The following is a 24,965-nucleotide window of genomic DNA, read 5'->3' as shown; positions in this document are numbered from 1 at the left end:
GGCTCTAGCAAGGAGGAGAGAAAATGGTTGGGGATGGCTAGATGCCTACTTATGGGCAGTTTATGCCTGGTTCAGATATTTAAATGCCCTGGCTGCAGTATTGGCAGTGGGATGGGAAGTTGGGTTTTGGGATATGTAGATGCCCCCTTTGGGCAGGAAGTGAGTTCCCCTCTTCAGCCCCATTGGTGCTTTATATGTTGGGTTTGTTTATTGTATATAGTCTTTGATGGCTTTGTGGGTTTGTTTAACTGTAGTGATTTTAATTTATGCAGTTTTTATGTTCGATGGATCTCACGACACTAAGGCTCAGCGGTTTGTAATTAGAGTTCCCCCTCTCTGGAATCTAAATTTACTGCAGAAGGTTATGGCTAATGAGTTGATTAAATAGTGTACCTGGAATATCAAGGGGAGTCACTCACCAATTAAGAGGAAAAAGGTACTCTCGAGCCTTAGAAAGGAAAGGGTGGATAATGCTTTATTACAGGAGACGCATTTGAATGATAAGGAGCATTTGAAAGTACAGCAGAATGGCTTTCATTGGGCTTACTTTTCATCTTTTAATACCAGAAGCAGGGGACTGCTATATTGGTTAGGAGGAATCTCCCGTTTAAATTACTAGAGTGTATTAAAGACATACACAGGAGGTTTGTAATCCTCAAAGCCCTGATAAACGGGGAAGAATATGGTGTTTTAAATATTTACTGCCCTCCAGCCCATCCCTTCCAATTTCTGGTAGATGTGTTCTCCAAATTGATCAGTCTGGAGTCCTGGCATATCATTATAGGGGGAGATTTTAATTGTACTTTGGATCACACAGCCAACAGGTTGTCCAAAGTCCCCCAGATAGTCCAAAGTCCCCCAGATACCCTTTCTACAAATTAAACAATTAGTGGATCTGTGCGTGGAGTTAGGATTGGTGGACGTCTGGATGCATATCTACCCTACAAGCAGGGATCTAATCCACACAGATGTCACACCAGGATTGATTTTTTTCTGACCCCTGTGGCAATCCTGGATTTGTTGGCATCTTGTGCGGTTGGTAATGTTACCATCTCCGATCATGCTCCAGTGTACTTGTTGGTTAAGATTAAAGATGCTATAGTGGGTCTGAGGCACTGGCGAATGGATCCCTTTATCCTTAAAGATAATAAGTTTGTGGAGTACTTCTCTAAGGAATTTAGAGCTTTCCCAGACATTAATTCAGGCTTGGTTAGTAGCCCATCCGTCTTTTGGAAAACTGCCAAAGCCTATGCCAGAAGGCTAGTTATTTCCTATTTTGCCACTAGGAAGTGATAGAAGGGTGAGCAGCAACGTCTCCTCAGAGCATGGTTGACAGGCCCTCGACTCCCGCCATCTCTAACAGAGGCCAAAATTTTGTTTATTATTAAAAAAAGAAGGCCCTGGAGGACTGTGCTTCTTACAGGCCCATTTCACTCTTAAATGTTGACTTTAAAATCCTCTCTAAGACTCTTGTGTTAAGGCTGTAAACTGTGTTACCTACTATTGTTAAAGAGGACCCAGACAGGCTTCATAAAGAGCTGCAGACCTTTCAATAATGTTAGTAGGCTGCTTAATGTAATTCGAGCAAATCAGTAAGTCAATATAGGGATTGGTGATTTCTCTAGATGCAGAGAAGGCGTTTGACTGAGTTGAGTGGCAGTACCTTTTTTTGTATTCTTGAGCAGTTTGCCTTGGGCAAAGCTCTTATAAGATGGATAAAGATTCTCCACAGTGATCCTGTTGCTGTGGTCATTACCATTGGGGTACGATCAAACAATTTTAGCATTTTTAGGGACAGCTGACAGGACTGTCCCCTTTCACCATTGTTTTTTACATTGGTGATTGAACCATTGAAGGAAGCCATTCATAGGGATCCCAATATATCAGCTCCAGCAGTGGGGTCAAAATTACACAAGATTTTGTTGTACGTGAACGATGTTCTCATTTTTTTGTCAAATCCAGCAGTTTCAGTACCTCGCCTTTTACAATGCATCAGCTTGTTTGGCACCTTTTCAGGGTACAAGATTAATTTTGCAAAAATCAGAGGTCTTACGAAGGTGCTAGGTCTTGAGGGCAAATCTTGATTCCCATTTAAGTGGTCACGGGGTGGGGGGTTTATGTATTTGGGCATATTCATCACTCTAGTTCTTGATTGGTTCTTTAAAACTAATTTTGTTCAATTATTCGACAAAATCAAACAAGACCTTCAAAGATGGGAGGTGCTTCCAGTCTCATGGTTAGGTTGGATAGCTCTTATGAAGATTCTTCCTTGTTTGTTGGACCCTATATGGATGCTTCCCCCTATTTTCAATAAGCAATCGTTCAGGAGACTGAATGGCTGGTTCAGCTCTTTTATTTGGCATCTTAAGTGGCCCCTTATTAGATTAGCTAAACTGCAATTGCCTTGCAGTCTAGGGGGAGTGGATTTCCCGGACATTAAAAACTATCAACCAAGTTCGCTTTTATCTTACATGAGTGATTGGGCTTCTGGGGACATGTTTCAATAGGGTTAGATATTGAAACATCTCAGGCAAAGTGCCCTCTTACTAGTTGACTTGTTCCTCAGGCAGCTGAGGAAATTTGACATGACGGCAAATACCTTTGCCAATAGATGCACCATCGAGAGCATTCTCTCTGTACCATTCAAGATTGGACACAGTTACAGAGCGTAGTGAATGCAGCCTGGACAATCACAAAGGCCAACCTCCCATCTATAGAATCCATCTACCAGGCCCGCTATCAAGGAAAGGCCACCAGCATTCTCAAAGATCCATTCCGCCATGGCAATGTTTTTCTACAACCTCTACCATCAAGGTGAAGGTACAGAAGCCTGAACACACGCCGGTTTCAAAACAGTTTCTATCCTACTATTGTTAGAATACTGAATGGACTCACAAACTTTTAACATTTGCTTGTACCTGTGTTTTTGTTTTTGCTGTTGTTTACCTATTACTTACTTATCTAGCTCAACACACTTCTCTCTCCCACGTTCTGAATTGAATTGAATTGAATAGAATTTATTGTCACATGTACCAAGGAACAGTGAAAAGCTTTGTCTTGCAAGCAATACAGGCAGGTCACATAACAGGGGTGCAATGGAGGGGATTTTGGATGTAAGAGTGGAGAAGGGCTCTACCTCTCTTCTTCTTGGCCTGCCCAATGTAATCCCTGTAGATGCACAGAAGAAAAAAACTTTTCATCATCCTCAATTTCTGTGCAAGAAAGAATATCTTGTTAGGGTGGGTGTCTGAAAATCCCAGGGCTGGTTGCACTAGAGGAAGGTTGTTATGGAGCATATTCCCATGGATTTTCTAACAAGTATGGTACACCACAAAACTGAGAATTTCTATAAGACATGGCAGCCCTTTATGGAATACCTGGACACAGGTTTGTCTGCCACACTTTTATATAGCAGTAACAGTTGTACTTTATGATTCCACTATCCAGAGAGGGGGATCTGCGAATGTAAGTGAAAATTAATGCTCTTGCTATTCAAGAGTTAGTGTTTTGTTTTGCTGAGCTGTAATATTATTCAAAGTTTGGGAGAATAATATTATTATTTATCAGGTTGTTAGTTATTATGTATTTAGTTAAGTAGTTAATTTGGGTTTTTAAAATATATTTTTATATATATTCATACATTTGTACTTGAGAGCGGTTTGGGTTTTTAAACTTTTTTTGTGTCCTTTCTTTGTATTGTTTCGTATTTATTGTAATATTAAAAAATCTATTTTTCAATTTAAAAAAATTTTTTAAATCAATGCAGCTTCATAAAATCATTATATTACAACAAAGCATTGAGTTCATTTCTAGAGGAATACAATTCAGAAGTAGAGAATTTAGAACTTTGGTTAGACCATGAATAATGCTGTGCACACTTCTGGTTTCAACATATGTCATCAAAGGATAAGCAATCACTGAGGTAAGTGCAAAAGAGTTTTACATGGATGATAACAGAACTTAGAAGTGCAGCTATTAGGACTGTTTGAACAGGCTTCATACTCTTTCTTTCATTAAAAATAAAATGAAAATGCTGAAAAATGGTGGACAGAAACAGTGGTGTTTCTGCTCAATGGAATAATTAAAATACCGTGGTTAAACAGTCATGAAAGGCTTCAGTAGCCCAGCTTCATTGAAGCCAAAAGTTCACTTGATGCCAAACTGCCACCAACTAGCTTAGCAAGACCAAGCATTCAACATGTGATCTCTAATTGCAAAAGTCAGCTACTCACTATGTTAAGTCAATCATCTCAAGTTTCAGGCAATCAGTTTTTGGATTGTAATAAGAGTTTTATTTTTAAACAGATGCCCCTGTGGCAATCAGTGATGCTAGCTACAATCTACCAAAACTCAAGAGTGCAACATTGCTTGCATCAGAGAAGAAAGTTTCATCAATGCAACCGTATTTTAAAGAGGAAATGACAGAAAGTGATAATGAACCACAGTTCCAACTGGGCAAGTCTGTATCACAAAATCTCACCTACTTGTTGCAGGAAGATGAAAAATACTTTAAGGTTAGTTAAGTGAAATTGAAAGTAAGTTTTAAAATCTTTGGTTGTTACCCACAATACTGTTCAATAATAGGTCATGCATGAAGATACAGAATGAAGTTCAGTGTTATTATTTGTAAAATTGTATTTTTATAGCTATAAATGTTTGGAAAACTTATCAAATATACATTTAGATAAAGATAATGGTGCAATGATGTATGTTCCCTTTTAATTTAATATTGTTCAGACACATGTTCTCATGTTAAATAGAGCCCTGGCTAAAGTGTCAATCCTGATAATTATTGGAGTCCAGTTCCAAAATTAAGTAATGGTAAACAAAACAAAATGTTTTGAAATTTCACTGTCAACAATGATCTCCCACTTTCCTTCAGAGACTTCCTTATGGCAGCACCATTAGGTAATCTTATTATGCTACTATTTATTAGGTTTTCACAAAGTAATATGCCTTAGTAGAGAACAACTCTTTTATAAGTTAACTCTATGTTTGAAGTACTAAAACATGTAAATCAAAATCAGAGCAAATTAGAAACTTTACACGTTTAGACACTCTTACAATGTCGTCTATGATAAAATTGTTCTTGCAAGCATGCTGTAAACGGTAGTCGTAATGTTTTGAAGTTTAAAGAAACAATTCGTTCTGCTATAATGCACATTTCAGCAACACAAATTCGCTGTAACACAATTGATGAATTGTGCTGTTCTAAAGCATGAACTTTTAAAACCTATATTGGCTATAGTGTGATTACATCACCAACACTTAAAGTGCTGTTTCTAAAGTGTGATTTTTCTATAAAGCCGGGTTGCACAAGAACGGAACCACCATGTTATAGAAGAACTGACTGCACATGAATGGATATTTTAGAAGTATCTGGAATTGTTTATTCCCTTTCTCTAATTTGCTGGTTTTTGAGGAATTAAAAGTTGGGAATAATTGTAACCACTTCATTACACAGCAGAATAAGATTATATGCAAGATTTCTGAATCATATTTGGCCGTCCAAATCCTAGCCTTCAATTTTTGGTATTTTTTTAAAAATCTAATCAATAGGCCCATTTTTCTTCTAGATCAGATGTTTTTTCATCTCCTTCAGGGCAATACAATTCTCTTTTTCTTGTGATAACTGTTGATAATTCTCATTATTTAAAAAATTAGCTGAATAGAACTGAGAAGCCTGCAATGTCAGAACAAAAGAACAATACAGCACAGGAACAGGGCCCTCCAAGCCTCCACTGCCATATTTCAAGGACCGCAGATTCCCCCCAGATGTGATCGACGATGCCCTCCACCGCATCTCCTCCACTTCCCGCTCCTCCGCCCTTGAGCCCCGCTCCTCCAACCGCCACCAAGACAGAACCCCACTGGTTCTCACCTACCACCCCACCAACCTCCGTATACAGCGTATCATCCACCGTCATTTCCGCCACCTCCAAACGGACCCCACCACCAGGGATATATTTCCCTCCCTTCCCCTATCAGCGTTCCGCAAAAACCACTCCCTCCGTAACTCCCTCATCAGGTCCACACCCTCCACCAACCCAACCTCCACTCCCGGCACCTTCCCCTGCAACTACAGGAAATGTAAAACTTGCGCCCACACCTCCTCCCTTACTTCTCTCCAAGGCCCCAAGGGATCATTCCATATCCCCCACAAATTCACCTGCACCTCCACACACGTCATCTATTGCATCCGCTGCACCCGATGTGGCCTCCTCTATATTGGGGAGACGGGCCGCCTACTTTTAGAACGCTTCAGGGAACACCTCTGGGACGCCCGGACCAACCAACCCAACCACCCCGTGGCTCAACACTTTAACTCTCCCTCCCTCCCACTCCACCGAGGACATGCAGGTCCTTGGACTCCTCCATCGGCAGAACATAACAACACGACGGTTGGAGGAAGAGCGCCTCATCTTCCACCTGAGAACCCTCCAACTACAAGGAATGAACTCAGATTTCTCCAGTTTCCTCATTTCCCCTCCCCCCACCTTGTCTCAGTCGGTTCCCTCAACTCAGCACCACCCTCCTAACCTGCAATCTTCTTCCTGACCTCTCCGCCCCCATCCCACTCCGGCCTATCACCCTCACCTTGACCTCCTTCCACCTATCACATCTCCATCGCCCCTCCCCCAAGTCCCTCCTCCCTACCTTTTATCTTAGCCTGCCTGGCACCCTCTCCTCATTCCTGATGAAGGGCTCTGGCCCGAAACGTCGAATTTCCTGTTCCTAGGATGCTGCCTAACCTGCTGTGCTTTAACCAGCAACACATTTTCAGCTCCACTCTTACTTGACCTTTCAAAATGCATCACCTCACATTTGTCTGGATTTAACTCCATCTGCCATCTCTCTGTCTATGCTTCCAAGTGATCTTTCTCCTGCTGTGTTCTCTGACAATCTTCCTCACTATCTGCAAGTCCACCAATCATTGTATCGTCCACAGTCTTACTAATCAGACCAGCTACATTTTCCTGCAATTTGTTTATGTAAATCATAAACAGCAGAGGTTCCAGCACTGATCCCTGTGGAACACCACTAGTCACAGCCCTCCATTCTGAAAAGCATCCTTCCACCGCTACCTTCTGTCTCCTATGACTGACCCATGTTCTGTATCCATCTTGCTAGGTCACCCCGATAACATGTGACTTCACTTTCTGTACCAGTCTGCTATGAGGGACCTTGTCAAAGGTTTTATTGAAGTCCATGTAGACAACGTCAGGCACTTTTTCCTCTTCAATCATTATCATCACATTTTCAAAAAACTCAATCACGTTAGTGAGGCACAAGTCCCCCACACAAAACCATCTATCACTAAAACTATAAGTCCATTTGCTTTTAAATTCATATCGATCTTGTCTCTGAGAATCCTTTCTAATAATTTCCCAACTACTGATGTGAGGCTAATAGGCCTGTAATTTTCAGGAATGTCCCTGCTACCCTTCTTAAACAATGGGACAGCATTGGCTATTCTCCAGTCTCCTGGGACCTTACCTGTGGCGAAAGAGGATACAAAGATGTCTGTCAATGCTCCAGCAATTTGTTTCCTTGCCTCCCTCAAAATTCTGGGATATTTATGTCAAATTTATATAAACATTTATATCAGTGATGCATCAAAAGTATTTTAAAAGAACATGTGTAGATTTCATGTACATTCATTTCTATAAAATTAGTTATTTCCATTGAAAGGAAAATTTAATATCAAACCAATAATTTGTACATTTATAGCTACAATTGGTATTTATGTAACATCTAGTACAGAAAATATCCCAGGCAGTTAATGTATGTGAAAGCTACTTGGCCAAATTGAGAATATTGGAAAGGACAACTACAGGCTTTGTTGAAAAGATTTTTTTTTAATCACATGGAAAGTGTAATAATAGAATGGTTTGGAAAAGAATCCTAGCAAATGAGGCCATCACCTACACTCTGCACAGGAAATGTGAAAAAGTAAAATTAAAGGACATAAAACTTAGCTGAGCTTGCAGAGATTGTGTGGGGAAGGGAACTAAAATTTTCAATTCAGTATGTTCAAGAATTAATGGAGCCAATCCAGATCAGAGATGGGATCATGAATGAATGAATGAATGAATGAAACTCAATGTAGGGTATCAAAATTTCTTCAGAATGCCAAGAGTGAACTGGAGGCCAGAAAAATGCATAGTAGTAACAGAAGTGTAGGCAAAGATTTTATTCGTGGTAGTGTGGTGTTAGATCTGGAATTGAACTGCAGGGATAGATAGCATTTAATGGATAGCATGTGGGTCATTTTAAAGTTTTGCATGGCTTAGTACAGCACACCAGGGAAGCAGGTGAAGCTGATGACAAATTTGCAGAGTTTACAGTGGGAGCGAACACAATGTAAGTTGGGAAGAAGCCATTCAGATAAGAAAATGTTCAACTTATTTCCATGTTGTGTTAAAGACAGTGTGGCCAAAGTGGTCACAGGATGTATACATAGGGAGGGCTGCCGATGCTGTTATTGAGGACATACAGGCAAGAGTGGAAATGGAGATGACTGTAAAATAAAGAAAAGCAATTGCTGGATCATGTTGTTAATTATTTACTATTGCATAGCTAGGAATGTAGTCATACAAGTACAGTTTGATAAATATTATATTGCTTATGGTCAGTGATGTCAAATATTGTGGAGAGCTTAAAGGGTGACAGTGCCAAAGCCAGGGTAATTTCAACACTATAATGATGAAACCAGGCCTGAAGATTCAAACAGTTTTGGAGAAGACACTGATGTGTATTTGTGACTTATCTAAGGAATTCCAGGATGAAAAAGATATTTTAAACCCAGAATCTATTGTAAATTCATTTTGTACTGTCCACCAGCTGTAAGAAAAATGTGAAGTAAACCATACAGCATTTTCCTGGTAGGATGCACAAATTTTCAAAGTTGGTGACTTCAGTAGATTGAATTTTAATCCCGTTAGTACATCATATCTGTTAAAAAGTATGTGATAAACGGACACTTGTACAATGATGATCTGATTGGGATAGAGTCAATATGGATTTGTGTTTGACAAACACAGTTTTTGAGGCTGTTACTGACTGGAATTGGATGTTCATAAAGACTTTAATAAACTTCAGAATAGGGGATTAGTTAGCAAAATTAAAGCACATGGGATAGGAGGTAAATTGCTGGCATGGATCAGGGATTGGCTAACAGTTTGCAATCAGAGGTTAGGCATTGGGAGGCTGTGATTAGTGGGGTACAGCAAGAATCAGTACATGGGGCTCAGGCTGTCAACACTATATTAATGATTTGGATGTGTGAACCAAATGTAATATTTCCAAGTTTGTGGATGTTATAAAGCTTAGGTAGGCACATGTGCTGTAGGGAAGATGCAAAGCAGCTTCAAGAGGATTTGGATAGAGTTGGTGAGTGAGCAAGAATGTGGCAGCTGGAATATAATTTGGAAAAATAGAGGTTATCAACTTTTGTAGGAAAAAAGATATGCAGAGTGTTTCTGAAGTGATAATAGGTTGGAAAGTGTAGATGTACAAAGAGATCTGGCTATTTCTATCAATTAGCTACTGAAAGCTAGCAAGCAAGGTCAGCACTCTATTATAGGAAGGTCTTTGTAGCAAAAGGATTTGAGTATAGAATCTGAAGTACTGAATTCTACTTTGGCCCCCTTATCTTAGGAAAGATATTATTGCCAAAGAGGGAGTACAATTCACCAGACTTGTTCCCAGGATGGCAGGAGTATCCTATGAAGACAAATTTGATAAAGTGGGCCTTTTATTCTTTAGAATGTAAAAAATAACCCTATCTCATTGCAACCTACAAAATACATAAAGAATTAAAATAAAGAACTGCAGATGCTGGAAATCTGGAACCAAGGAAGAATAGAAATTGCTGATGAAACTCATGTAGTGGACAGCGAAGAGGGTTACCTCAGATTACAACAGGATCCGGACCAGATGGGCCAATGGGCTGAGAAGTGGTAGATGGAACTTAATTCAGATAAATGCGAGGTGCTGCAAGGGGATCCAGAACTAGAGGGTATAGATTTAGGGTGAGAGGGGAAAGATATAAAAGAGACCTAAGGGGCAACTTTTTCACACAGAGGGTAGTATGTGTGTGGAATGAGCTGCCAGAGGAAGTGGTGGAGGCTGGTACAATTGCAACATTTAAGAGGCATTTAGATGGGTATATGAATAGGAAGGGTTTGGAGGGATATGGGCCGGGTGCTGGCAGGTGTGACTAGATTGGGTTGGGATATCTAGTCGGCATGGGCGGGTTGGACCAAAGGGTCTGTTTCCATGCTGTCCATCTCTATGACATTATCTCTGACAGCATCTTTGGGGAGAGTATAGAACTAAAGTTTCAAGATTGGTGAATCTTCTTCAGAACTGAGAGCAGCTAGGGAAATGTATTTATACTGAAAGGTGGGGGGGAGCCTAGAGAGATATGACAGGGTAGGCAGATGACAGAATTATTGATAGTAGGCCAAGACAGAAGATAAACTGAATAAGTAATGTAGAGAGAATGATAAGGCTGTGCTGAAAGCAACCCATATCATGTGACTAGGTGAGTGAGAATGGTTGGTTATGCTGAAAACAATGCATGTCATGACAGGACCAGGGTTAAAAGTCATGGAAAGATGGAATCAGTCTCTAAATTTATTGAACTTGATTTTGGGTCCTAGACGCTGCAGGTGCCCAAGTGGAAAATGAGATTCTTTTAATCAAGCTTGTGCCGAGGTTCACTAGAACACTGTAGCAAGCTGAGACTGAAATGTTGGCATAGGAAGACAGCGATATGTTGAAGTGGCAGGCAAATGGAAGCTCAGGGTCATTTTTTTATGGATAGAATATAGGAGTTCTGCAAAGCAGTCATCCAGTCTGCATATTATTTCCCCAAATTAGAGGAGATCATATCGTGAACAGCAGTTACAATAGACTAGATTGAATGAAGTGCAGGTAAATTGCTGCTTCACCTAGAAGGTATGTCTGGTGCCTTGAGGAGGGAGGAGGTAAACAGGCAATTGCATGGGAAAATACCATGGTGCATGGAGAGGTGTTGGGAATGAAGAATAAACCAATGTGTCCCAGAGGGAATGATCCTTGCAGAATGCTGATAAAGGAGTGGATCATGGCATTCCACTGGAGGTGACAGAATGGCAGTTTATATCCAGTACTTAAAGAGATAGGCAGGGGAGGTGCAGGTAAGTTGGTTGCACTGTATGGGAGGTGAGAACTGGGAGACCGAAAAGCCATTTAGGAATGAGAGGAAAAGTATTTTACTCAGAGACTTGTGAATCTTTGAAATTCTCTACCCCAGAATGCTGAGGGATCTACATTTCCACTTCCTCACTTTTACTTCCAGGTCTAAATCCTGGAACTCACTTCCGAACAGTACCGTGGATGTATTTGCACCAATGGGCAATAGCAGTTGAAGACAGTTAGGTACCTTTAAGAACAGTTCAGGATATATAACAAATGCTGACTTTACCAAAGTCATTCACATTTCATGAACAAATTTAAAAGAAGTTTGATTTTAAATTTTTTCTCCTAGTTTGCAAATCTTTTGACAACATTGCTCTTTTCCCTTCTCTATAACCATCTCAAGTTATACAACTGCCTGAGCTCAGTGATTCTTGCCCATCCCTGATTTCAATCACTCCATCATACCTTTAGCTTTATAGACCCTAGTCTTCAGAATTTCCTCCACAAACCTCTCTTCTTCTCTCACCTACTTTTTCAACCAACTTTTGATTATGTGACCAAATATTTCCTGTGTGACCCAATGTTCAAAAAAGGTTTTGAAAACTTTTTAGGTCATTTTATTTCCTTAAAATTATGCAAGGTTTTATTACAATATAATTGTGTAAAAATTTGCAATTTGCTTTTCAGTATTTCGATTGTGGTGCCTTGGAACAGAAGCTGTTGCACGTCGAGGGCCGAGCCATGCCTCTTGAAGACATCGCGCAACTTCCCAGTCAAGGAAAGAAAAATGAAGAAACAAAATCAAATGAAGTAGCGATGGTGTGGCCTGTTACTGGTACAATGCTCAGATCAGCTATATTATAGTTATTAAAACTCTTGTCCTTTGAAGCATTAGTAGATGTAGAGTGGATTATTTCAAATCAAAGACTATTGTGGTTGCAAGTTTTTTTATGGTTTAGATTATTTGCTTTTTATCTCCTCCCATCCAACTATCCTGAAAACAGTGAGGAATAGTTCCATGCACCAGCAGTATTCAGGTATCTCACCCAAGTTTTTTTCTTAATGTACCTAGGAACAATTACAATTACCTATTTAGATTTAAGATAACTAAATGCAGAACAGAAATTATTCTCAGCAATTTGCTCCATACATGAGGATATCTGGAGCAACTGAATATCAATTACCTTGTTTACTTTGATAGGAAATCATTCTGTAACTGAAGCAACTATTTAATATTCTATATTTAAACCTTGGAATGAGGCTTTGTGATTGGGGTCAGTTGGTGCAGTTGCAGAATGGCTAGTTTGTGACGCATAATGATGCCAATGGCATGGGTTCAATTTCCTACCAGCTGGAATTACCTTGAAGGTCCTACTTTTTCAACTTTGCCCCTCATTTAAGGCATGGTGACTCACAGGTTAACCACCAGTCATCTCTCTGATGAGAGAGAACCCTATGGAACTATGGTGACCTCACCTCAATTAAATCTTTACTCAAATTTAAAGATGCTATGTAAGCTCCCTCAAAACAGCTGAGAAAGAATTACATGTTTCTTAACTCCCCCACTCCCCCACCACCACCCACAAAAGGGAGACAAGAGTTTTTAGAAATTGTCTTGTATTCTTCGGCGGATGGCCAACGCGGTGGCATCACCAAACTGTTCCTTTCATCTCGTAGGATCTCTGTAGGAATAAAGGATACCATGCCTTTTACCTGGTCTGAAAACAGCTAAAAATTCAAGTCACAAAAGTGCAATTATTTAATTAGTTTAAGTATAAATCATGACTAAGAATCATGCAATTCAAAGTAAAATACTCTATATTCATAAATCAATGTGTTAAAATAAACATATTAGAAATCAGTATACCAAATTTTCATTCGCTTTTAGAAAATGTAAGCTATTGAGAGACTTGTTGGGATGGATATATCATAGGCCTAGGGAGGGTAGAGATGTAGTTACTTCTTGGGAAATCGGGGGGCGCTGCGGAGCTGTTGTTTGGACTGTTTACCGAAACTGCCTGTGCAGCTGGACTACCAAGGTCAGACCAATACAATGGCGGCCTTTACTCGGAGACCTTGTTTACGAGACAGACCATCTCGTGGATACCTGCCAAGGCTGAGGCCTGTTCACAGGAGGCCTTTGTCTGTGAGAGATCACGTGTGTGAGTGATTACGTAGCGTTAGCTTAGCGAACAATATATCAAGCAGGGGTTTTTGGAAAGATTTCAGAACGCCTTCTCCAGCAAGTCTGATACCTTGCTGTAACTCGATTCTCTCTCGAATAAAGCAGTCTGTTTCTTAAAATCTGACCCGGTGTCTCATTCCTCCGAAACGAACACGGGGACGGTAGAACCGTCTTAACAGACTGAAAAGTCAGACAACACACAATGTAGTAAACCACTTCAGAAGCCTGACCAATAAAAGATGCAGAGCTAAAGGTTTAACAAACAGAGGAGGAAACCAAAAGCTTGGTCAAAGATGTGAATTTTAAGGCGTGTCTTAAAGAAGCATAGGTAGGTGGAGCATATTTTGAGAGGGAACTTTGGACCACAGCTGAAATTATGACCATCAGCAGTAATGTGAAAATTACAGAAGAAGTTGGGGGGAGGTCACAGCAAAGCAAGAGGTGATCATCAGAAAAGTGTGGCAGTGTGAGCTGTTGGAAAATGAAATATAAAAAGAAAGAGAAATTACTTTCAAACCCATGCTCAGTTATCTGCATATTATGCAATGCAGAGTAATGCCAACATTTTAGGTTCATTTCCCACACTCTCCTTCTCAATCTCTCCCCTAGCCTGATGTGTGACCAACCACCAACTGTCATCTATCTCTAATGAGAGCACAGTTGATGGGACTATGGCAACTTCTGCATTACTATCAAATCATGTAATTATAGTATGAAGAATGATTGTAAATTGATACATTAAGCAGTCCGAATATGTATTTTGGTAGATGCATCACAAAAATTCTTCTCATCTAGCTTTTTTTCATGGGATACGGACACTGCGGGCAAGGGCCTGTATTTGTTGATCATCCCTAATTATTCTTAAACTGGATAGTTTGCTTGACCCTTGAGAGTCCCATTGCTTTAAGCCTGGAGTCACATGTAGGCAAAACACACAGTGATGGCAAATTTCTTTCCCTTAAAAGGGCACAGAAGCTTGGGTTTAGAACTTAGTCAAGGAATTTATATGACCACTAGAGAGGAGGTCAGTTAGCTCAGTTGACTGAATGGCTGGTTTATAACACTGATACCAGTAGCTTGGGTTCAATCCCTAGACCAGCTGATGTTACCATGAAGGATTCTCCTTCTTAACCTGGTCCCTCACCTGAGACGATGGTGGGGGACCCTTGGGTTAAACCACTACCAGTCACCTCTCTTTAATGGGAGAGCAGCCTTATAGTCTGGTCAGACTGTAGAGACTTTACCTTTTACTAGAGAAAATGATTCTGGAAAACATGATTGAAAATTCCAAATATTCTACGAAATAAGAATCCATATTAAATAAAATCAAAATTCGTCGAATAATAGATGCACTGACAATAAAAAATCTCCTTTCCTCCTTCACTCAATAATCCAAAGGTAAGACTGGACCATAGCCAGACAATGATGGAAGCAACAGGACTCGGCATTAATTTTCCCCACAGAATAGACTTGGAAAGAAATCATTTTAAATTATTATTTGAGCATATGTTGATTCTCAAGATTGACCTCTGCCAAATTTCATTCTGTGGGAAGTTGAATGATTATTTGCATGTGAAAAATATGAAGCAATTAATTTGCAAATAGGAAACCCCTGCCCTTCTCAGAGTTTGCATGTTCACGAAACATGGGATGGCATGTGAATATTTTCTACTTCAGCGTTACTAGATTAAAAAGTTACATTGACAGAAAATGTCTCATGATACAACGTGCTCTGTAAATTTTTCATTGTCAAATAAAACAATTTACAAATTGAAGCAAATGTTCTGTGTTAAATCAGTCCGTTTTCAGGTAGCTGGAAGGAGCATATTTATATCTGCTTAGAATACAGTTCAATATTAACTCCTGGTCCTGCTGCCACAATAGTAGAAGACGGTGGTGGGAGTCAATTTCCTCATGTGTGACCAACATTCTTATAGCCCATAAGACAACACAACATCTCAAGCCACATGCTGACATGTGCTCAGATAAAATTTGGCATTGATCCTGAAACTGAAATTTGGTGGCATGATTAAAAGCTTAATCAAAGACTTGGGGAGACACATAAAAATGATGAGAAATGCAGTGACTGAGTTTATTACAGAGCCTTGGCCGAGATAGTTTGGGGTTGAAATCTCATTTCGGAGGAAAACAGGATGTCCAGGTTGTAAACAGTTTAGTTCAGTTTGAAATAGTGGCTAGGGAGGAATGAGAGAGTGGAGGTACAGGGCAAGTTAATTATGGAGACTAAAGACAAAAGCTTCATCGCAGTGTTCAGTGATTAATTCAAATGAAGATGTACTTTCACGGAGCCTGGATGGCTGACAACACAATTCATGGAAGGGAAGAGAGCGATAATGACATAAAGCTAAGTGCCATCTGTGTGGGTGCAAACTGTGAGCATGACTTTGGTTAATGTTTCTGAAGATATGTCAAAGAGACAGATCTACAGCAAAGATAAAAGGCCCTACAGTCCATCAAGTCTGCAGTGGTCAAAAACAAACATTGAACTATTCTAATCCCAATCCCAGGTAGATGCAGGGATGAGAAATTTATACATTTTAACACATTTCTAACTTCTAAAAAATAGAATTCCAGCTATATTTTGCTACCCTCCACCTGACCCAGGTGGGGGATTTGGAGGAGCTTGAGAGTGTGGTGCTGGAAAAGCACAGCAGGTCAGGCAGCATCCGAAGAGCAAGAAAATCAATGTTTCAGGCAAAAGCCCTTCAGGAATGAGGCTGTGAGCCTCGGAGATGGAGAGATAAATAGGAGGAGGTCGGGGCTGGGGGAAGGTAGCTGAGAGTGCAGTAGGTGGGTATAAAGGTGATAGGTTGGAGGGGAGGATGGAGCAGATAGGTGGGAAGGTAGGTGGACAGGTGGGACAGGTCATGAGGGTGGTGCTGAGTTGAAAGGTGGGAACTGGCATAAGGTGGAGAAGAAGGGAAATGAGGAAACTAGTGAAATCCACATTGATTCCAGGGGTTGGAGGGTCCCGAGGCGGAAGATGAGGTGTTCTTCCTCCAAGGATCAGGTGGTAAGGGTGTGGCAATGGAAGAGATCCGGGGCCTGCATGTTCTTGGCAGAGTGGGAGGAGAAGTTGAAGTGTTCAGCCACGGGGCGGTGGGGTTGGTTGGTGAGAATGTCCTGGAGATGTTCTCTGAAGCGTTCTGCGAGGAAACGTCCTGTCTCCCCAGTGTAGAAGAGACCGCATCGGAAGCAACGGATACAGTAAATGATGTGTGGAAGTGCAGGTGAAACTTTGACAGATGTGGAAGACTCCTTTGGAGCCTTGGGTGGAGGTGAGGGGGTAGGTGTGGGCTCAGGTTTTGCAATTCCTGCGATGGCAGAGGAAGGTGCCGGGAGGGGAGGGTGGGTTGTTAGGAGGTGTGGACCATTTGAGGTCTTCACTGAAAGCAGATAGGGGTGGGGAGAGAAATCTATCATCTCTGGTGGTGGGTCCTTTTGTAGGTGGCAGAAATGGCAGAGGAGGATGATACGATGTATACGGAGGTTGGTGGGGTGGTAGGTGAGGACCAGGGGATTCTATCCCTGTTGCAGTTGAAGGGGTGAGGTTACTCCTCATCAGGTCCACGCCCTCCCCCAACAATCCGCCTTCCCCCGGCAACCCACCCTCCCTTCTCGGCACCTTCCCCTGCCACCGCAGGATTTGCAAAACCTGCGTCCACACCTCCCCCCTCACCTCCGTCCAAGGCCTCAAAGGAGCCTTCCATATCTGTCAAAGTTTCACCAGCACTTGCACACATGTCATTTACAGAATCCGTTGCTCCCAATGAGGTCTCCTCTACATTTGGGAGACAGGACACCTCCTTGCATAGCAGTTCCGAGAACATCTCGAGGACACCCGCATCAACCAACCCCACTGCCCCGTGGCTGAACACTTCAACTCCCCCTCCCACTCCGTCGAGGACATGAAGTCCTGGGCCTCCGCCATCACCATTCCCTCACCACCCGACGTCTGGAGGAAGAATGCCTCATCTTCTGCCTCGGAACCTTCCAACCCCATGGCATCAATGTGAATTTCACCAGTTTCCTTATTTCCCTTCCCCCCACCATATCCAAGTACACCCACCGACACTGACACTGCCGGGACACCAAAAGACCCACTGACACTGCCCGGACACCTGTACAACCCACCAACACTGACACTGCTGGGACACCAAAACACCCACTGACACTGCCCGGACACCTGTACACCCACCGACACTGCCACTGCCGGGACACCTATACACCCACCGACACCGACACTGCCGGGACACCTATACACCCACTGACACCGACACTGCCGGGACACCAAAAGACCCACCAACACTGCCTGGACACCTGTACACCCACCGACACCGACACTGCCGGGACACCAAAAGACCCACCAACACTGCCCGGACACCTGTACACCCACCGACACTGATGCTGCCGGGACACCTGTACACCCACCGACACCGACACTGCCGGGACACCAAAAGACCCACTGACACTGCCCGGACACCTGTACAACCCACCAAACACTGCCCGGACACCTGTACACCCACCGACACTGATGCTGCCAGGAAACCTGTACAACCCACCAACACTGATGCTGCCGGGAAACCTGTACAACTCACCAATACTGACACTGCCGGGACACCTGTACACCCACCGACAGTGACGCTGCCGGAATACCTGTTCACCCATCGACTCTGATGCTGCCAGGACACCTGTACACCCACCGACACTGATGCTGCCAGGACACCTGTACACCCACCGACACTGACACTGCCGGGACACCTGTACACCCACTGACACTGACGCTGCCAGGACACCTGTACACCCACTGACACTGACACTGCCAGGACACCTGTACACCCACCGACACTGACACTGCCAGGACACCTGTACACCCACCGACACTGATGCTGCCGGGAAACCTGTACACCCATTGACACTGACGCTGCCGGAACACCTGTACACCAGCGACACTGACACTGCCAGGACACCTGTACACCCACTGACACTGATGCTGCCGGGACACCTGTACACCAGTGACACTGACACTGCCAGAACTGTACACCCACCGACACTGACACTGCCAGAATACCTGTACAGCCACCGACATTGACACTGCCAGGACTGTACACCCACTGACACTGACGCTGCTGGGACACCTGTACAACCACCGACACTGATGCTGCGGAGTGTCATGTGCAACCCCCAATCTCCTGGCCACAACTACACCTCCAGGACATATTTGCATCAAGAGCAACCATCCCTCTGGATGGCATGCTGGCTTCAGTAAGGATGTGCACTCCCTACTCCTCACTTTAACTGCATTTTGATCCACATGAGACGGGAGCATTCTTAACCTTAGCGTTCCCAACAAGACCGCCATCAGTTCCACTTTTACCACTTCTTGGACTGGCACCCAAGGCAACCATCTTTATGGGCGGCACGGTGGCACAGTGGTTAGCCCTGCTGCCTCACAGCGCCTGTAGACCCGGGTTCAATTCCCGACTCAGGCGACTGACTGTGTGGAGTTTGCACGTTCTCCCCGTGTCTGCGTGGGTTTCCTCCGGGTGCTCCGGTTTCCTCCCACAGTCCAAAGATGTGCGGGTCAGGTGAATTGGCTAAGCTAAATTGTCCGTAGTGTTAAGGGTAAATGTAAGGGTATGGGTGGGTTGCGCTTCGGCGGGTCGGTGTGGACTTGTTGGGCCGAAGGGCCTGTTTCCATACTGTAAGTCTAATCATCTGAGGGTATTTAATGGCACTTATTTCATCTGTGGCCAAAAGGCCTACCCCTAGCTACCTCCCTCCTGGACTGTGAGCTGTTATTTAGGTTATATTGTCCTTTTCCTTTCCCACTCCACTCTTCACCTTTTGAGACTTCCATGCCTCACAACTTTTCAGCAGGTTTTATGTATTTTATCCCCTCCCTATGCCATCCTCCAACTTGAGGAAGAGGATAGACAAATTGCTGCCACTCTGGAAGAGATTGCCAGTGCTACCTCTGTGGTCTTTGACCAGCTCAATGCGAAGATGGTCGCTATCCGCATTGTTGCCCTCCAAAACTGCATGGCCCTCAATTACCTATTGGCCGAGAAAGGAGGCACTTGTGCCCTTATTGGCTCTGATTGTTGTACCTACATCCCTGCCTCCAGTGAGAACATGACTAATATTGCCACACACATCCACAAGGCAGCCACCTCTCTCCATGGCATTACTCCCTGGTGGGATCTTTGGACCTGGATGAGCAGGTGGCTTGGCTCTTGGGCTAACACCTGATCCAGGGTCTTGTGGTTCTCATTGCTGTTTTCATTCTGCTTGCAATTATTATCATATTCCCCAAATAATGTTGTGCCCATTTTGATTCTCTTCTGCTGTCAAGTATCTCTTCCTCTTATCAACTTGTCAGGATTCTCACTTCAGACATTCCCCCACCAATGGATGATTTTCCTGATTCTTATTCTCTCAAGCCTGATGATTCTGACAGTTACCTAGACAATTCCAAGCCCCACCACCTGAAATCCCCCTGGGTCCAGCTATGTTCCTCCTAGTGGGTGGCACGGTGGCACAGTGGTTAGCACTGCTGCCTCACAGCGCCAGAGACCCGGGTTCAATTCCCGACTCAGGCGACTGACTGTGTGGAGTTTGCACGTTCTCCCCGTGTCTGCGTGGGTTTTCTCCGGGTGCTCCGGTTTCCTCCCACAGTCCAAAGATGTGCGGGTCAGGTGAATTGGCCATGCTAAATTGCCCGTAGTGTTAGGTAAGGGGTAAATGTAGGGGTATGGGTGGGTTGCGCTTCAGCGGGTCGGTGTGGACTTGTTGGGCCGAAGGGCCTGTTTCCACACTGTAAGTAATCTAATCTAATCTTTTGCTGGTTTCTCTGAACTGCCCACCTGATCTGGTAAAAAGAATAAAAGGATGGAATTGTGGGAGAACTGTTAGATTCATGGCAGCCATTTTGTCACATATTCAAAGCCTGGAAACCATATTGAATCTCATCTTTGTGCCTGCTTGCTAAAAGCCTGTGTTTCCCATGCCCAGCTAAGATGGTTGGCCTTGCAGCTGTACTGATACCTGATAAATGAGTACTTTCCTTACATGGGGCTATTCTTCTCTTGCAAAGACTCATTGTATACTAACACCTACTTATCAACTACTAACCAACACTGTCCAGACATTACGTGACTGAAGCTAATGATTGGGCAAAGTGCCTAGCTTACTCATTATCCTGCAATTAACAGTTTGCTAACTGTTAAATGATTGTAACCTATATAGTCACACAACCCTCTGTATCTCATCATAGCATTTTGTGACCATTCGGTCAACTTGTCTCTCTCTGTGAGCTCACGAATAAACCAGTCAATACTCACGGCATGATGCTTCACTTCTAAATTGGATCGGTACAAGCAAGTCACTCACTGGATAATTTTCTTCCAACCCCAACTTGAAAATGATTGATCCAATCCTGAAATTGTACCACTCTGATCTACGTGCTGCAGCCAGGAAAAATGACCTCTTAGCATTTACCTGTTAAAAGACATTTATAATCTTGAATATTTCAATGAGATTATTTTAAAGTTTAGAATGAGAGACCAAGGCCAAATTTCCTAAGCCTCTCATCGGAGGATAACCCTTCGACTCCAGGGCCAATGTGAGGCATTTTCACTGTATGCCTCCAATTCAAAATTATAGCCTTCCTTAAACATGGAGACCAAGATTGCGGCATGGGCTTGATTGTGCATGCCTGCACTGGTTGAGTTTTCAGCAACAAATGGCACACGTTGGGTGCTAGCCCACCACTTTCTCATACATCCCATGGATCAACCTATGAAACATATTAGCCATTGCTCAACCACCGAGTGTGACTGACAAATTAACCCCAACTGACTTCAACAAACACTGCCCATACTAAATGCTGCTGCATGAGATTTTTTTTAATGGTTGGTTGACATTAAAAAACTTTGTAGAGGAAGGGAGCAAATAATTTATTGGGTTCCATGTCTACATCATCCCACCATGTCACCTCACCTACAAAACCCATCCCATCACCCTTCTCCTTTGGCCTCAGTCCTTCCCATTACACCCCCAAAATCCTCTGACTTACCTTTTTGAGACAGCCACGATTTAGGTTCTTTCCTGCAGGTCTAAAAGCAACTGAACTCTGATGTTACTGTTGCTTCTGGTGATGTTGATGCAATTGCCAGCAGCTCCCAAAAGCAGGACTTTCTCCCAGGGCAAAGGTCCCACTGTTAAGTAACTTAACCCACACTTGGTTATGGTTACAGGGTGGGTTTCCCAGACTGTGAGGGATTCTGGTCAACTTACCTTGCTTCTTTGGGAAGGTGGGGTAGATGTGGGGGTGGGGGTGGAGGAGGTGGAATGCGGGGAAAGAGGAGTGGTGTGCTGCCCAGTATTCCAGATGGTCTTATCAAAGCCCCATACAATTTAAGCACAACATAGTTCTCACTCCATTCCCCTTGCAATAAGACCCTATACATTACTCGCTTATCTAATTCTTGCTGTGCCTTCATGTTAAACCGTCTGTTTTTTGTCACGGCCATACCCAAGTATCCCTGAACTTAAGGAAAAGAGTTATGTCTTTTTTTTTAAAATCTGCTTTTATATTCTAATGACCAAAGTGGAAGGGAACCAGTAGATGTAATATATTTGGAATTCTAAAAAGGCATTCAAAGGTTATACATAAGACTACTTTAATAACAGCCCACAATGTTGGCACTAGTATATTAGTGGAGAAAGTGAGGACTGCAGATGCTGGAGATCAGAGCTGAAAATGTGTTGCTGGAAGAGCGCAGGTCAGGCAGCATCCAAGGAGCTGAAGAAGGGCTCATGCCCGAAATGTCGATTCTCCTGCTCCTTGGATGCTGCCTGACCTGCTGCACTTTTCCAGCAACACATTTTCAGCACTAGTATATTAGCATATATTAGTGTATAGAGGATTGGCTAACTAATAAAAAAATGGGAATATTGGATAAGGAGAGAACTTTTAGTGTAACAACTAGTAACTAGTGAAGTGACACAGGAATCAGCACTGGGCCAAAATAAGGTACAATATATATTAATTACTTGAATGAAGGGAGTGAATATACTATTGCTAAAGTTTGTGGATGACAAAAACAGATGGGAAGCGAAATGGTGAGGATGACACAATCTGCACAGAGATAAAAAAAACTGCAGATGTTGGAAATCAAACAAAATTATACGCAAATGATAAAAAGCTAGCACACAAATTCAACAGATTTTCAGGGTGAAAAATGGAAGGTTGGCATTCATTTAAAAAAAATGAATGTAAAACAAAAAGAGTGGGATGGGTGTTTGGGGGGGGGGGGGGGGGGGGGCGGGGGCGAGGGTGGTGGTGGGTGAGGGAAGAGACTTGCTAAAGCTGCACAAGGCACTCATTCAACCAGAGCCAGAATATAGTGAACAGTTTTGGTCCTTTTGTCATCGATAAGATTTACTGGCATTGGAGAAAATGCAGAGAAAATTCATTCAGATGATGCCAGAAATGGAAGGATTTTATGATGAGGAGAGGTTGACTCAGCTGTGGTGCCACTTTGTACTAATTGGAGTTTAGGAGAGATGCGTCACGTGTGGGGAGACACGGACCATACCAGAGTCCAGGATGACAGTGTGTGGGGAGACACGGACCATACCAGCGTCCAGGATGACATTGTGTGGGGAGACACGGACCATATCAGAGTCCAGGATGACAGCGTGTGGGGAGACACGGACCACACCAGCGTCCAGGATGACATTGTGTGGGGAGACATGGACCACACCAGCGTCCAGGATGACAGTGTGTGGGGTGGGAGTTGTGAGTGTGAGAATGTGTGAGAATGTGTGTGTGTGTGTGAGTGTGTGTGTGTGAGATGTGTGTGTGTGTGAGAATGTGTGTGTGTGTGTGAGAATGTGTGTGAGAGAATGTGTGTGTGTGTGTGTGTGTGTGTGTGTGTGTGTGTGTGTGTAGCGCAATGATGATCACCTGTAATGTGACATGAACCCAAGGGTTCCCTCCCAGTTGGGGAACACTTCAGTGGTCCAGGACATTCAGCCTCAGACCTTCGGGTGACCATCCTCCAAGGTGGACTTGGGGACAGGCAGCAGAGGAAAGTGGCCGAGCAGAGGCTGATGGCTAAGGTCGGTATTCATAGGGAGGGCCTCAACCGGGACCTTGGGTTCATGTCACATTACAGGTGATCACCATTGCACCACACACACACACACACACACACACACACACACAGATATTCCTACACACACACACTCTCACATACACACGGACACAGGTACACACAGACGCGCACACAGACACCCACACACACCCTTATAGACACACACACTTCCACCCTCACTTATACCCCCTCGCAGACTTAAGACACTCTGCACCCACCACACACACACACACACACACACACACACACACACCCACATGCAGACATATATTTTGTGGGGTGAATTTATATTGCAGAGTTACATTGCACTTTGCTCAAAAACTGCATATATTCATGTAGAACTCTGAGCTCAAAAACTGCATGAATTTATGTAAAACACTGTTATCTCACTTATTAGATTAGAATCAATCTAAACATCAGGTCATAGACAGAGAACACAGGGGGCTAACACCTTCAACATATTGTCTAGCTATCACCATTGTTAGCAGCTAACCCGAGAATGCAACTTTAAAAAGAAGGATTTTGTGATTTACACATGAAAGAAGTGAAACTATCACTGTATTCTAACAGATGAAAGGCTGAACAGACAATCAATTTTTCAATGTATAATTTCAGTTACATCACACTGCAAATTTTTGCTATAAATTCTGTGTTAGGATTGAGCCCTCCACAATCACCTGATGAAGGAGCGTCGCTCCGAAAGCCAGTGTGCTTCCAATTAAACTGTTGGACAATAACCTGGTGTTGTGTGGTTTTTAAACTTTGTACACCCCAGTCCAACACTGGCATCGCCAAAGCGTTTGGGGAGTCACGGACCATACCAGCGTCCAGGATGACAGCGTGTGGGGAGGGCCAGAGGCCTGATGGGAAGGTAGGAATTAAGTTTAAAAACTTGCCTTGGGAGTTCAGCAGCTTTCATTTTCTCAGCAGCAGTTGCAGTGGGAGAAGCACTGCTGAGCAGGAGCGGACATGGGACTGCTGGGTCAGTGAGGTTTCATATTTGGGTGGTTGCTTTACCCAAAACACTACTCAGGAAGTCTCTCCCAGCCATCCTCCTCCTCTAACCAAAAATTAAAGGTTCTGTGCACTGGGTTGATAAGGTGTCTAGTCTCTTTTTTGTCTCTTTTAGTTTTCAGTAGGCTCATTGGGAATTTAGAATAGTGGGAATGGAGGTTGGGGCAATTGAATGTTCCTCCTGCAGAATGTGGGAGGTAAGGGTCACCACCAGTGTCCCTGCTAACTGCTGGAAGTACACCCAACTCCAGCTCCTTGAAAACTGCATTAGGGAACTGGAGCTGGAGCTGGATGAACTTTGGATCATTCGTGAGGCAGAGGGGGTTTATTGAGAGGAGTTACAGGTGGAGAGGGTTATTGAGTGGAGTTACAGGTGAAGGGGGTTATTGGGTGGA

General features: G+C 43.3%; 1 protein-coding gene across 1 annotated transcript in view; it reads left to right on the top strand.

Annotated features, from left to right (window-relative positions):
* The window catches only part of ccdc83 (coiled-coil domain containing 83), a 60,140-nt gene extending 48,089 nt beyond the window's left edge, over positions 1-12,051 (top strand). Inside the window, exons 9-10 of the mRNA XM_060826953.1 lie at positions 4,306-4,514; positions 11,875-12,051. Of these exons, the coding sequence (XP_060682936.1) occupies positions 4,306-4,514; positions 11,875-12,051 (386 nt within the window). The remainder of the gene's footprint in view (positions 1-4,305; positions 4,515-11,874) is intronic.
* The last annotated feature ends 12,914 nt before the right edge of the window (positions 12,052-24,965 follow it).

Source organism: Hemiscyllium ocellatum, chromosome 6, assembly GCF_020745735.1.
Source record: "Hemiscyllium ocellatum isolate sHemOce1 chromosome 6, sHemOce1.pat.X.cur, whole genome shotgun sequence".
Lineage (NCBI taxonomy): Eukaryota > Metazoa > Chordata > Chondrichthyes > Orectolobiformes > Hemiscylliidae > Hemiscyllium > Hemiscyllium ocellatum.
Note: the sequence above shows the minus strand (reverse complement) of the source record. Positions and strands in the feature narration are given on the sequence as shown.